This window comes from Mytilus trossulus, chromosome 3 (assembly GCF_036588685.1).
Source record: "Mytilus trossulus isolate FHL-02 chromosome 3, PNRI_Mtr1.1.1.hap1, whole genome shotgun sequence".
In the NCBI taxonomy this organism is placed as follows: domain Eukaryota; kingdom Metazoa; phylum Mollusca; class Bivalvia; order Mytilida; family Mytilidae; genus Mytilus; species Mytilus trossulus.
Genome location: NC_086375.1, coordinates 82,999,986 through 83,016,343, shown reverse-complemented (window position 1 = coordinate 83,016,343; position 16,358 = coordinate 82,999,986). Strand labels below are relative to the sequence as shown.

General features: G+C 33.6%; 1 protein-coding gene across 1 annotated transcript; it reads left to right on the top strand.

Moving 5' to 3' along the window:
- Positions 1-10,713: 10,713 nt before the first annotated feature.
- LOC134712646 (uncharacterized) lies at positions 10,714-15,657 on the top strand. The gene is made up of 4 exons (XM_063574388.1): positions 10,714-10,889; positions 13,009-13,169; positions 14,180-14,272; positions 14,838-15,657. Exons 1-4 carry the CDS (start codon positions 10,868-10,870, stop codon positions 15,114-15,116), a joined length of 555 nt encoding a protein of 184 aa, XP_063430458.1. The 5' UTR covers positions 10,714-10,867; the 3' UTR covers positions 15,117-15,657.
- The last annotated feature ends 701 nt before the right edge of the window (positions 15,658-16,358 follow it).

Here is a 16,358-nt window from a genome sequence, read left to right as displayed (position 1 = left end):
ACCAGTAGAGATGATTCAATGTCGAACAATTATTGTTAAAAGGCTCCTGTATGCCCACCTCTCTCTTTTTAGGATTGTAGTGTATGCAATGGGTTTCTTTCTGACTAAGCTTCATCATGCTTGATTTTCCTTAGCAGGTGGCATAGGGGTCTTTTTGATCTCGGATAGTCTTTTATATCGTGTATTGCCTATTTTTAATCTCTAAACGACTTATAGTGGTAAAGTGATGAACGACAATACGTGCAATTGTCACAGCGACATTCCTGCCTCTCTCATGCTGATAATCTACCATCTTGCTGCTGTTATGAGTTGTCGAGGACCTATTTCAAGGTGTCAATCACATAACTTTTTAAACTTGGTTATTTAAAGTGTTGAAAACAATGACGATGAAACACATGTTATGCTGTGTACGGGTACAGGAGCTGCATGTGCAGATAAGAACTTATCGAGTCGATAGTTATTGATCAAACTCAGGTAATATTTAAATAGTGTTTAAAACTAGTTCTATTTTGACAAATTATATCAGAAAAAAATAAAGAGTGTTTTTTTTAATTTCAATTCCAATTTGGTTATATACCAGCTGGCATTCGCACTAAAGTTTTTTTTATCTTCGTCGTTTTCTTTTCGACATACCCTTGAAAAAGAAAATCAGCCAGTTATCAGCATTCTTTTTATCAGTATTTACATAACAGATTTTACAAACTCTTTTATCATGTTATTCGGATGGGGAAATTATGACTTTGAAGAAATTGAAAATTAGTCTTTGCTGACTATGATATGTTTTTTTTTGGTTTTCGCGTTCTTGTCTGACAGTTGAGTTTTTTATTATTTTTTTTAGTTCCTTTCGACAAAATTGAACATAGCACCCTTTGAAGTCTTACGCAAACGATGTGCCTGGACAAGACATTCACTGATATGTTGTAGACGAAATGCGCGTCTGGCGTAAATATAAAATTTAAATACTGGTATCTATGATGAGTTAAAACCTAAAATGCAACCACTGAGTCGATGCCACTGCTGGCAATGAAGGTTTCACCAGCCCAGTAGTCAGCACTTGTGTTGACTTGGCTTATCATTGATATAATCGTATAAATTAACACCGCTTTGAATTTTTGAAAAAAACTAAGGTTTTTCTACACCAGGAATAGACTGCCTTACCTGTATTTGGCAAAACTGCTAGGAATGTTATGTTCTCAATGTTCTTCAACTTCGTCCTTTATTTTGGCCTTTCAATCATTATATTGATTCGAACATCACTAATGAGTCTTTGTAGATAAAACGCGCGTCTGGTATTTATGATGAGTTTTTTTTATGTTATGCCGCTGCTGGCTGACCCCCCTTTTTTTTACATTTTTTTCAAATTTTGAGCTCTAGTTTCAGATTTTTGAACATAGCGCCGTTCGATACCTAGCGCAAAAAAAAGCGCCTGTTTCTCCTCTACAAGACCTATATAGTCATTCCCCGTGACACCCCTCATTATTTTTCTCTAGAAGCCCTGGAATAGGCCGACCCTACCCCTAATTTTTTGATATTTTTTTCAAATTTTGAGCTCTAGTTTCAGATTTTTGAACATAACGCCCTTTGATACCTAGCGCAAAAGAAGCGCCTGTTTCTCTTCTACAAGACCTATATAGTCATTTCCCGTGACACCCCCATTATTTTTCTCTAGAACTCCTGAAATAGGCCGACCCTACCCCCATTTTTTTACATTTTTTTCGAATTTTGAGCTCTAGTTTCAGATTTTTTAACATAGCACCCTTCGATACCTAGTGCACAAGAAGCGCCTGTTTCTCTTCTACAAAACCTATGTAGTCATACCCCGTGACACCCCTCATTATTTTTCTCTAGAAGTCCTAGAATAGGCCGACCCCCCTAATTCTTTGACATTTTTTTCAAATTTTGAGCTCTAATTTCAGATTTTTGAACATAGCGCCCTTCAATACCTAGCGCAAAAGAAGTGCCTGTTTGTCCTCTACAAGACCTATATAGTCATTCCTCGTGACACCCCTCATTATTTTTCTCTTGAAGCCCTGGAATAGGCCGACCCCCCTAATGTTTTGACATTTTTTTCAAATTTTGAGCTCTAGTTTCAGATTTTTGAACATATCGTCCTTTGATACCTAGCGCAAAAGAATCGCCTGTTTCTCCTTTACAAGACCTTTATAGTCATATCCCGTGACAATCCCCATTATTTTTCTCTAGAACTCCTGGAATAGGCCGACCCTACCACCATTTTTTGACATTTTTTTCGAATTTGAGCTCTAGTTTCAGATTTTTGAACATAGCGCCCTTCGATACCTAGTGCAAAAGAAGCGCCTGTTTCTCCTCTACAAGACCATTATATTGTCATACCCTGTGACACCCTCATTATTTTTCTCTAGAAGTCCTAGAATAAGCCGACCCCCCTAATTTTTGGACATTTTTTTCAAATTTTGAGCTCTAGTTTCAGATTTTTGAACATAGCGCCCTTCGATATCTAGTGCAAAAGAAGCGCCTGTTTCTCCTCTACAAGACCTATATAGTCATACCCCGTAACACTCCTCATTATTTTTCTCTAGAACTCCTGGAATAGGCCGACCCTACCCCCATTTTTTTGACATTTTTTTCGAATTTTGACCTCTAGTTTCAGATTTTTGAACATAACGCTCTTCGATACCTAGTGCAAAAGAAGCGCTTGTTTCTCCTCTACGAGACCTATATAGTCATACCCCGTGACACCCCTCATTATTTTTCTCTAGAAGTCCTAGAATAAGCCGACCACTCTAATTTTTTGACATTTTTTTAAAAATTTTGAGCTCTAGTTTCAGATTTTTGAACATAGCGCCCTTTGATACCTAGCGCAAAAGAAGCACCTGTTTCTCCTCTACAAGACCTACATAGTCATTCCCCGTGACAACCCTCATTATTTTTCTCTAGAAGCCCTGGAATAGGCCGACCCCCCCTAATTTTTTGACATTTTTTTCAAATTTTGAGCTCTAGTTTCAGATTTTTGAACATCGCGCCCTTTGATACCTAGCGCAAAAGAAGCGCCTGTTTCTTTTCTACGATACCTATATAGTCATACCCCGTGACACCCCTCATTATTTTTCTCTAGAACTCCTGGAATAGGCCGACCCTACCCCCATTTTTTTGACATTTTTTTCGAATTTTGAGCTCTAGTTTCAGATTTTTTAACATAGCGCTCTTCGATACCTAGTGCAAAAGAAGCGCCTGTTTCTCTTCTACAAGACCTATATAGTCATACCCCGTGACACCCCTCATTATTTTTCTCTAGAAGTCCTAGAATAAGCCGACCCTTCCCCCATTTTTTTGACATTTTTTTCGAATTTTGAGCTCTAGTTTCAGATTTTTTAACATAGCGCACTTCGATACCTAGTGCAAAAGAAGCGCCTGTTTCTCTTCTACGATACCTATATAGTCATACCCCGTGACACCCCTCATTATTTTTCTCTAGAAGTCCTAGAATAAACCGACCCTTCCCCCATTTTTTTTACATTTTTTTCGAATTTTGAGCTCTAGTTTCAGATTTTTGAACATAGCCCCCTTTGATACCTAGCGCAAAAGAAGCGCCTGTTTCTCCTCTACAAGATCTATATAGTCATATCCCGTGACACCCCTCATTATTTTTCTCTAGAAGCCCTGGAATAGGCCGACCCTACCCCCATTTTTTTCGAATTTTGAGCTCTAGTTTCAGATTTTTTAACATAGCGCCCTTCGATACCTAGTGCAAAAGAAGCGCCTGTTTCTCTTCTACGATACCTATATAGTCATACCCCGTGGCACCCCTCATTATTTTTCTCTAGAACTCCTGGAATAGGCCGACCCTACCCCCATTTTTTGACATTTTTTTCGAATTTTGAGCTCTAGTTTCAGATTTTTGAACATAGCGATCTTCGATACCTAGTGCAAAAGAAGCACCTGTTTCTCCTCTACAAGACCTATATAGTCATACCCCGTGACACCCCTCATTATTTTTCTCTAGAAGTCCTAGAATAAGCCGACCCCCCTAATTTTTTGACATTTTTTTCAAATTTTGAGCTCTAGTTTCAGATTTTTGAACATAGCGCCCTTTGATACCTAGCGCAAAAGAAGTGCCTGTTTCTCCTCTACAAGACCTATATAGTCATTTCCCGTGACACCCCTCATTATTTTTCTCTAGAAGCCCTGGAATAGGCCGACCCCCCTAATTTTTTGACATTTTTTTCAAATTTTGAGCTCTAGTTTAAACAATGACATAAAAGGTGCTATACTTTACAGGGTAGGACTACTTTTACATACGTTCTAAATTGAAGAGGGTGCATAGGTGGCCCTACACCTACAAATAATCCGTTGATAGATGCAGAGTTATTGTGGTACTGAATATTAGCCTAACAAGTTATGCGACTTGTTAAATCAATAGATTGGATAAAAACCATTTCAAATTTGAGTTAAAATTGCTATATTTTAACTGATTTTCTGCCTTTTTGAATATCTTTTTATTTAACGGCCGTTGTTGTCTTATTCTGTTTTTTGGTTTCTCGATATATCGCCTTATTGTTCGCTGGCTTATTGTTCGCTAGCTATTGTTCGCTAGCTTCTGTCTGGTCGTCTCAAACCATCAATTATACAGTATACTCAATTTACATTGTAAAAGTAAACTTTTTTTTAAAATTATTAATGCCATTCTAAAAAGAAGTATGCGAGACGGATTAAAAAGCAACTAGTATTTATACATTTTCATAACATAGAAATTTGTTCCTATAAATAACATAAACATTTGTTTCTCTACATATTAAACATATAAATTTGTTTCTCTGCATAATGAAATCACAATATTTTCATCACTAGACGATTGGTAAACATTAATTGATCATTATGTTTTACTGGCAGTAGGCGGATTTAGGGGGGGCAGGGGGCCCGGCCCCCCCTTTTTGAGAAAATTTTTTGTTGCTTATATATGGAATCACTGAAGCGTGACCGGAGTGGGCCCCCTCTTAGGTCAGTCAGCGGGCCCCCACTTATGAAAAATTCTGGATCCGCCACTGATTATTATTTAATTTAGTCTGCTCCACTATAATATTAATATCATATATTTCATATATATGTCATTAAAAGGGTCTACTGCATATTTGCTATTTTTAATCATACTAGAAAACACCCGCGAAATCGCGGGCATATACAGCTTGTGAACTGTTGTTGGATGATTTTTTGTTAAAGATATCATGTATTGAGAATTACATAAAAGGTATCTCCCCTTTTCCAAAGTCCGATATTTGTTTCCTTTCTGTTAAATTCCATTATATTCGTGTTTCTGGTTCACGACCACCTTTGCTACAATGCTTCTTTTGATAAAGTCTAAATCAAATTAAAAATTTGCACCGTTTCAAACATGAAATAAATGTAACTGTTTATATATAGACCATTATTAGTCTAAAAAATATGCTTCTATGACAATCCTTCAGTGCCTTTTTTAGAGCCTTATTAATATGCCAATGGTAGGATTTGAATCATGTATAAATGACTAATACCGACTAAGGCTAATTTTAGGAGTTGTCGATCGGAGGGGTCCTGATCCCGAAATCCCGGGCTTAAAACCATGAAATCCCGAGATGCAGAATTTAAAGAAATTCATATCCCGAAATCGAAAAATATATTCCCGGATCCCGTAAGTATCAATCCCCAAATCCCGAGCTTAAAAACACCCGATCCTGGCGCCCCGAAAAAGGTCCTGCCTCCCTCTAATCTCTACCTTACTTTCATTTTTGCCAAATCACTATTTTCCCTTTTAACAATAAATCCCTGACATCAAAGTAGTATAATCGTAAACGCGAAAAATATTTGTCCTCTCTAAGGGATATAATAGTTGTGATTTTTGCGATCTAAACACCGTGATAAGGAGAACGCTCTACGATTGGTTGTTCTTGTGTCACATGTTTTACTTATTTTAATATAAGTGCAACTGGTATGACCCCCTGAATAGTAAACATTTAAAAAAACAGTAGACAGAATACAGAGATTCTCTATATTTAAAAAAAGTATAATCGTAGTTTACATGTAGATAAACGCAAACAATAATTGTCCTCTTTAAGGAGGTATAATAGTTGTCGGGTTCTTGCAATGTAAGCACCATGAAATGAAGAACGCTCTGATTGGCTTATCTATTTTCTTTTTTGTTATCTATCATACGATTGGTTGTATTTGCGCATGTTTCAAACAGGAAGTCTTATCTATGACTAAAAGTCAGTCTGATGACGGAATCATTTGCGGACTTCTTTTTTGTCGTTTTTCTCCCAAAATAACTCAATTTGAATAATCATAAGAACGGATGACAAATGCGACTATGCATGTTACCTATAGGACACAGAGGCATGATGATTGATTTATTGTGGAAGGAAGAGAAGCGACACCAAAAATGCGGTCTTCTCGTTTAATAATATAGATTGTCATAATATTGTTATAAAATGATGCTCTTTATGGGTTCTGGATTACAATAATAAAATTCTTTTACAAAAATTGAAAATACGATTTCAATCATTAATGAAAGGGAAATAGTGAAACGACAATTCACTTTTAGCAGCCAGTTCTGTTCATTTTTTTTTCAAAATAAATATAATCATTTATTACTTTAAGTGTCAAAAACGACATCTGAATTTTTTTTGGCATAATTACTTCTAAATTTGATAAATGCACTGTATATTATAGATTATAACTCTACACACTATTATATCTTTAACCATACATTTATTGTTATAAATAGCAACACGATAGTACGTCACGAAGGCATTGATTTATAGACTATGTGTAATAGCCAATTACTATATTTATGTAAAGGAAAATGATCCTAGTTTTTCAACTTGTACTTGTGTGGGTTACAGGGATCGTCTCAAAATGTGTGAAACATTGTAACAGTAAGGTTCTTTTCTTTCTTTTTTGTCTAGTAACAGCCTTACAGGCATCCTACGGGTAATCAAATTAATAATGATATTATGGCGTTTATAAGGGGTTATATCTCTAATTCAATCCAAATTACAAAAAGAACGCCTTGGCATCGTTAGTAGGCATTTTTAAAGACATCCAAGTAAATGTCAAAAGAGCAGAATATTAGAAACTTTATTCTTGTGATCCACTAAATATCTCCAAGCCTACTATACGTCAGATGGTTTGTCAGCTGAATCCTTTAGAAAATAATAAAATAAAAAGAATCCCCAAAAGGTGTGAACTATAAACACGTAACAATTACCCAATTATCATTACGCTACATTCAGGTTTATTTTCGCCGGAGGTGGTGTATTGTTTATTAAATCAAATAAATTCAGTATAAAAGCATATTCATCGAAATGATCGTAGCACGCGACGAACGAATACAAATAACAAATTGAGAATGGAAATGGGGAATGTGTCATAGACAACAACCCGATCATAGAGCAGAAAACAGCTGAAATCCACCCATGTGTCTTCAGTGCAGCGAGGAACTCCTGCACCCGGAGGCGTCCTTCAGCTGACCTTAAAAATTATACTATTTCAGTGATAATGGACGTCATACTAAACTCCGAATTACTTAGTATGCACAAGAAACTAAAATTAAAAATCACAAGACTATTAAACAAAGGCCAGAGGCGGGATTAAATGAGTTTAAATAGATCTCAACCCACCCCCTATACGTCTAGCCAATGTAGAAAAAAACGAACAACAATAAGATATGAATATTCTACTTTATCTATTGAACCTAGAGTGTTTTATGTATGAATAAAATGCAAAGTTTACCCTTTTAACTTTCTTTCACAAATTTAGAATGATAATTCATATTAAGAAAAAAGATATGTCAATTCATTTCATTTAAGGGTTATGGATTAATTGCGCCTACTTAAGGGTGTTGAAGGGGAGAAGGGGGATTCTGAGCCCTTCCCCTCATTTATGAATTTTGTTAAGGGACGACCATTTGATATTCTGGGGGGGGGGGGGGGGGGGCAGGAGGATTTTGAAAAGAAATAACTCAGCCTTGATAATCACAAAAATAAATGGTTTGTTCTGGGGTAGTTTGAAAATAAATAACCTGACTTGCAATGTATTGAAAATAAATAACTTAGCAGGTTTATAGCTTCTTGGGCCTTCAGCGGTTCCAAAACCCTTCAAAATTTTTTTTGCCTAGCTCCGCTCGGCAAATTATGTTGCACACTACTTTTCAAAGAGGCTAGGTAAACTAAATTTACTAAAATTAACTTTAATACTATATATGTAGGCAATACATGTTCAGGCAGCCCATGTTTATTACTTTGGAATATAAATAAATGATTCATTTCGTGAAGAAAATCATAAAATACTTAATCTAATTATACCAATTGTCTTTTATAATATACTTGTTACTATGTATTGGTGTTTCTTTTGTCCTGTATCGCTATGTATCATCTTAAAATGTTGTATATTAAATTGTCCTCTTGTACACAAGTATGTGTCTGAGGTTATGAATGAAATCTTGAATCTTAAAATTTCAGCGGGGAATTATGATCTTTTCTGATTAAATGGTACATAATGACTTGACTATACATGTATTATTCATAATTAACAAATATTTAAAAAAAATTGTATGTTTTCGAATATCATAAATATAGTTGTGAAAATGAATAATCAGTCCCTTGCTTTAATGAAAATGAAAAATCTTGCTTCAATAGTGCAGAAAATGAATAATCTGTCCTCTCAGTTTACAAGTTTACAAAAATAAATAACCGATCAAAAACAAATCCTCCTGTCCCCCCCCCCCCCCCCCCCCCCCCCAGAATATCAAATGGTCGTCACCAAAGTATATTTTTATCTTCATTTTCTGAAGCTTGCTGCTGCTCCAAATATTGTCATTCTATACCATTTTAAACATATAACTGAAGATTCATCACCGCAGTTTCACCCGCACACACAAAGATATAATAATGTTGGATGGATATGTAGCTTCTAAACGTCCAGTGGCAAATGAAATGCATAGTCCGGAAGAATTCATGATGCATTTAAGGAATGACTGTAATATTTTTTCTGTCTATGAAGAAATAACATAAAAAATTTGGTGCTCACTGAATAACGCGCGTAGCGCGTTATTTTACAGTGGCACCACATTTTTTATGTTATTTGGAATAGACAGAAAAAATATTGCAGTCATTTCTTATAATTTAATTCTAAATTCCATTTTAAATCGTAGAAAACCATGAAAAAACGTTGATGCATCACGGTCACATGACTAAATTATGTCTATGGGCTCTTAACAAAATAACGTCAGCCAATCAGAAGACGCGTTACATCCAAAATTAAATTATTAATATATAACGCTACGTACTTGACCGTCACGTTGAATCGTTTTTTCCCCTGCTTATTCTGGTTCACATGGTGACCGTCCACAGGAAGACACGTGATCTTACCATGACACATTATTCTATTTCCGAGCAGACCAGTCTTAGATCATGCTCATAAATGCCGCTTGTTTAGCAGAGAAGCAGCAAAGCAAATACAAATTTCCAAGTCTTTGGTTTTGACCTGATCAGGGTCCAAATCCAAGACCTCCCGCACTCGATTCATCGACGATGCTACAATAAGATCACCGAATAGGTCATATACGATTGTTGAAGATAAACAAATTGTTATATGTCAGTACAAAGACAAATGTATGTATATTGCTAACATTTGTAATTTTAACCTCCTTTTTGGAATGGGAATACTGAAGTATATAAATATTTTACAATGAGATTAAAAAAACTATATATATGAAATGCTTTGATAAAAAAGGTAACTTCATTAGAAGTGAGATGCATTTAAAGAAACTTTTGCAGTTCTTTGTAAATTAAACATTGCTGCAGAAGACACAAGATGAAGTTCAATATTTCTTGTGAGATTTACGAAACCCTTTGTTGAAGTATATTAAATGTGCACGTTCATTGGCCAATACTACTGTATTCAGTAAGACGATATCCCTCATTATAAACTTATTTTTTTATCTTTCCTGTATCCTTTTCTTCGATTTATCCAGACCATAGGGTTATGTCTGAAATATGCCACTAGACGTTTAGCAACCCTATGTCTGAAATATGCCACTAGACGTTTAGCAACAAACAATCAATCTAAAGGAAGGAGCTTATGGATAAAAGTAGTTATTTTTCTCCTGCACGCTATGATGTCCCACTCAAGTGTTCACTTCTATATTGTGAAACATAACTTTATCAAAAGGATGTTTGTTTGAGCGAGGATGTCATCATTGTAAGGGAGCATCAACGGGTATAGTTACTTGCTGATGCTGTAAAATACAAGTAGCCGTACATCAATACATAATTAACCGTACACAAACGAAACTTCGTCTTAATATATATATAAATATATTTGGGATTTAGATATAGTTAAAATACATTTCATGAAATTTGTGTTCCTGTGTAATTATAGTGTAATTTTATAGTGGGTTATAAAAGAATAATAAAGAGAAATATCTAATTTTAGGATGCATTAAACCAGTTACTTTTCTTGATCTGAAATAATCGGTGTTTTTTTCACTGTTACAATATGGTAGTTGTCTATATCCAGATTAAAGTTGTGATGTGGATTTCTCTAACAAGTCCAGCCTTTTAAAAAATGTTTTAAAAATCAATATTCTATAAAAATTGTTCTTTTTATATGATAAAGATGTCGTATTTTTTGTTTCGGTTTTATTTTAATATGCTTTCATTTGGCATTATCGTAATATGTTATTGTACTTTGAGACGACCCCTTGTATTTAAAAATACCAATCATTACGATCATTGAAGTATTTCGAAACTGAGACAGGTATTTAAAAAAGGAGAAACGTCAATTATTGATCATTATTGGTACACAAAGTTGAAACGAAGGTCTAGCCGGATAAATTGACCATAAAATTAAAAACATGGGATACGATGAAGAAGCAGGTACTATTTTAATTATTATGTTAATGATTGTTTTCTCTCATTCATTCAAGGTTGTGTACTAAACAAATCCTTGATTTATTTATGTATTTCTAAAGTGTGTGTACATTGTTTAATTTTTTTTAAATCGTGTATTTATTTATTTACTGGGTCATATTTTGTATAATTAAGTATGACCGTTGTTTAGTTACAACAACTAGACCCTGTTCATTTAATATACATAGATTAAATTCACTAAAAGTCATAAGGAAGTTATAAAAAAAAACCATATATACAAGTTAATAAATGTAGAGAATAATACAACAATCATAAGATACGGAACTTCAATCTTCAACACATTTTACTCAACGTCTAAGTTTTTTGGTAGATTTCATATGAATAAATCTAGTATGTGTCTTGGCGATTTACAAAATACCTCTCTGCTGGTATGTTATTTATCTTTACGTACATGTATTTTAAATCGCATTATCCGACACTCGAGATCTGACTCGAGATCTGACACTACACCATTCCCCTTTATCTGGGGCGTATAAAATTTACTGAATAAAAGCCATTTGTACAGATTTTAAATCTTGTTTTGCATTCTGACATAATTTTTTTTATCTTACAAACCAACGACATTCTGAAAAATATTTTATAAATCAATAATGCAATTTTGAATCAAATTTTTATGGACCATTTTTCACCTGCTGTATTTCCTATGTTTTAAATTAGCTGAATTAAATGATTTTATTTCGCCGTTGCTGTAAATATGTCCTCTAATTAATACTATTCAACAACTGACTAAAAATCAAAATATGACAATGTATTCAACAACTCGGATGAAATAAGAAAGAAATCTAAATAATGAGAATGTATAACATGAATCGACATAAAACAAGCTGTTTGTAAGTCCCATCGACACCCTCATTTGTTCAATTTGAAATTTAAAACTTTCCTCAGTAAGTAAACAATATTCTCGATAGAACATCAAACACCGTACACACGCCCTGTCCTAGTTTTTCACATTCGTCCTATCGATATATGGGTAGAGAGTTCAAATGCCGATAGCTATGTTTGGATATTATGTGTAAATGAAAAGTAAAGAAAGGGAATAATTTTGCATTTGTATAATCAATTCCAACTAACTTTAATATAACATTCAATTGTACCATGTTGATTCAGACTATATGTAGTATTTTAGATTTTTAATTAATATGTTTGTTCTAATAGTCGAAAACTACTCCTAAATTCTGTGATGGATAACAGTACATGTTCATCCCTTTGGTTTTATTGAAATACATTGAAAATTTACAAAGTTCAGATATTAAGTTTTTTTTCTTTCTAAATGTTATCTTTCTCATATGGCAAACTTACGGATAAACCTTCAGCGCTAGCTTGCTTCTCCAGCAAACCTACAGCGCTAGCTTGCGTCTCCAGCTCTTGGCGTAAAAAAACACAAGGCTATATATCTGTATCCAACAGTGCTCCGTATTTTCACCTGAATATATGTTTTGCTAAGAACATGTGCATCTATATTCTTACATTTGAAGGAAAGGGAATTAAATAGTCCTCATAATTCACAACTCTTTAATAAAATAGGGTTCACACTTGTGAACAATAACAGCAATACTTATTGTTATGCTAGGATTTTGTAATATAAAAACACGAAAATATGTAGTAAGTTTTTTTTAGAAAACTCAGGTAAGTTAAGGTATTTTCTTTCAGAGACAATTTTGAATTCATTAATAAATAAATCAGGAAGTCTCGTACAATTTTTGATTTACTATTCCTACATTGTAATGCAAATAAGATTCGCAATTGCAAAGCTAAAACATAATTCTTTGGATTATTCGGAAACACAGAGTACCTCAAATAATTTTACATATATACGGTACAAATATGGAGCGATATACCGTAAATTGGGAGTGACATATCGCAAATAGGGAACCATACATGGTTGATATACCGCAAATTAACCTTTCAAATATATAGGGAGCAATATGCGGTTGGTATTTGTACATGTGTGTAAAACTTCATTATTAAGCATAGCTCAATTTTTATATCTCTTTCCCAGTTAAGTTTTCCTATGTTCTATGCATATTGTAATTCAATTTGACAAAAAAAATTTTTTTAATTTCAGTCGCTCGCAGAAGACAAGGGTTAAAGGTCCAAAAAATAATTTCTTTTATCGTGTGTGTTATTTCTCCGATCGTAACTATTTTGGGAATAGCCATTCTAGCGACCCAGGATGGTGCAAAATACCCTATTATTGGTGGTTCACCTATATATGTCGGAGTTTATGTAAGTACTTGTTATGTTTTTGTGTACTCTTTATGGGCATTATGTTTTCTGTCTGTGCGTCCGTCCGTTCGTCCGTCCTGCTTCAGGTTAAAGTTTTTGGTCGAGGTAATTTTTGATGAAGTTGAAGTCCAATCACCTTGAAACTTAGTAAACATGTTCCCTATGATATGATCTTTCTAATTTTAATGCCAAATTAGAGATTTTATCCCATTTTCACGGTCCAACAAACATAGAAATTGATAGTGCAGATGGGCATCCTTGTACTTGGGACACATTCTTGTTGTAAAATACATTTGTATAAAGAACAACTCAAGATAGGAAACCATAAAGAAGGTTAATAGAAATAATTAAGGCGTGGTATTTGAACATACACATTAAAATAGGTCGAAATTAATCGAGCGTCCGTCTATGTCTTTGAAAGTAAAGTATAATACAAATACCTGTATTGCATGGCTGGTATAATGGAACTTCAAGTATAATACAAATTACTGGGTGTATATGTCAAGAAAGTAGTTCGATTAATAAACGATGGGACATCTACGTCCAAAGTTTGACCAATGGGACATTTATATCCAAAATTTGATTTATAAACGACGGAACATGTATATCCAAAGTTTGATAAATAACAGATGGGATATTTGTATCCAAAGTTCGATTAATAAACGATGGGACAATTATACCTTAAGCTTAATGAACTTTTGGACCTTTTTTTTACTGATAGGTACATTGTAATAAACGATGGGATATTTATCATTAAAGCTTTGATAATGAACGATAAGATATTCATAACTGAAACTTAATAGAGAAATAAATAAATTTCTGGAGAAAACATATATGCATAGATGGTTTATTAGAAGTCTTACTGTATTATATACTATGTGATAATTATTCTGTAACCATACAATTATACCTGCTATACAAATGCCTGGTAATATTTCATGTATACATTGTATTTTTTATACGCTATACAAATGCCTGGTAATATTTCATGTATACATTGTATTTTTTAGGGATTTATTTTAGGATTAATAGGAATTATTGCTAACTTTAAGGCCACTGAATCTATAACAACAGGGGAGGAGTCAGCTAAAGAAAGAAACCTGGTATGTCATTTACTAATCTTTAGGGTAGTGAAAGTTAGTTTTGAATCATTGAAAACATTTAAAATAATCACATATATAATCCAAAACAATACAATGCTGGGCCGTAGGGTTCTTATATAACTATCAAACAATAGATAAACAAATTATATTTCACACAAACAAGTGAAAAAACCTGAAATATACAAACTAAAATGTTTGGTAAAGGTAACTGGTCATGAGAGATCGTGCAGGGGCGGATCCAGCCATTTTAAAAAGGGGTTCCCAACCCAGGACATAGATGGGGTCCAACTATATGTCCCAATTCAAATGCATTGATTGTCAAATAACACAGGGGAATGTGTGGTATAACACAATGATTGAATGAACAAGTTAATGTTTGAGGGTTCGGAGTGGATGGGGTTTAACACAATATATAAGTTTTTTTTATAACACGTACATCACGAGTTTCTTAATAATCTCTATAATTACTGTTTTGTAAAAATTCGTCATTGTACTCGTATATCAAAATGATATCTAATATTAATTATATGTTCTTTAAACCCGTGTATTTTTACTTTGTTTACAGTGGAATGCTTTATTTGGTTTGACGTGTGCTTCGTTTGGATTACTTGGATACCCTTCAAGTGAAATCATACGAGGAGCTGTTACTTGCGGTGAGAAGAAGGAGCAATGTGGATATTCACATCACGATACTCTGATGGCGATGTTTATTGTGGCTGCTGTTTTGGTGATGGTCATTGATTGTTGTAACGCCGTTCTGTTATGTAATTGGCGCAAATTTCGTGGAAGAACAGGAAATGGTCCATGTGTAACAGATAACACTTCTCCTTCAAAATATACATAAATAAATATAATTTGTATTTAATATGTCTGGAGCAAGTAAAAGCGTCCGTTTTATTCTCGTCACATACACCTAGAGCAAAGAAATACACCACTTATGTCTATTAGATTTCTGTTATACTGTGAATTGTCTATAAGCTTTCATTTTATGAGTGAAATTTAATTATGCGTTGTTACACGTTGTTACATACGTAAGAGTTGTCTTCTCTTGTGACATATACGTAATAGTTCTCTCGATATTCCTAGAAAATGTATATTATACTATAATTAAAACATAAATGTTTCCTACCTATAGACAAAGCACTACCTCAGCTGTCGTGAAGGACAATCAATCTAAGTATGTGTTGTTATCTTACTGTGTAGAGACTGATGTGGATCATTTTAAACAATATGAATATGTAAATATAGTTCTGTTGGTACTCGTGAAATGAAATGTGAAACGGGATATAAACATTTAAATATATATTTTTATAAAATGTAAAGATATATTGACCATTATCATCTGAGTATAGATTTAAATGAATAAAAAATATTTCAAATATAAATCACACGGCTTTAATTATTTCTTTACATATTTGTTTTATGTGTTTTATGTGTTTTATACAAGAGTTTACTTACTTCGACGTTGCAGACAAGACAACATTTCAAGTCTCATCTCTTACAAACCATTTACAGTAACACATAATAACGACAACATGAGATAAAGTCATACTCAGATTTATCAAAAAACCTTGTAATTAAATATCATTAAACTGAAATCACTTGTTAAAAATGTTTTTGAATAAGCAATGCAAGTTTTTTTTGTTTTGCAATTGAAAATTGAAATTAATTCTTGCATGAGCATAGCAAGTAAAGGAAGTAAATAGTTTATAGTGTAATATATGGAGAGACATGAAAATAGACAACATCATGTAAATTCATTTACATTAATATCAGCCATACAAATGACTTATAATTACGATATGTTATATTTGAATATCCACAATATTTATACATTTTATCTAAATAGGAGCCAAGTGACTTTTTGTCATATTTCTTCCATTTATCACAAATTTTACAATAGGATAAAAAAAAAAACATCTTATATCACCTGATTACACTCTTTCAAATTTATTTTCAAAAGGGAAATATATTTTGTTTCTTTTTAAACAGTTCATATTTGAAAGAAGATGTGGTATGATTTCCAATGAGACAACTCTCAACAAAAGACCAAAATACACAGAAAGTAACAAGTAAAAGTCACTGT

Bases quoted from the DNA above. Each gene is read 5' to 3' on its own strand.
- LOC134712646 (XM_063574388.1), top strand. From the start codon at position 10,868: ATGGGATACGATGAAGAAGCAG. The intron at 10,890-13,008 runs GTACTATTTTAA...TTTTAATTTCAG, and splicing joins GGGATACGATGAAGAAGCAG to TCGCTCGCAGAAGACAAGGG. The intron at 13,170-14,179 runs GTAAGTACTTGT...TGTATTTTTTAG, and splicing joins CTATATATGTCGGAGTTTAT to GGATTTATTTTAGGATTAAT.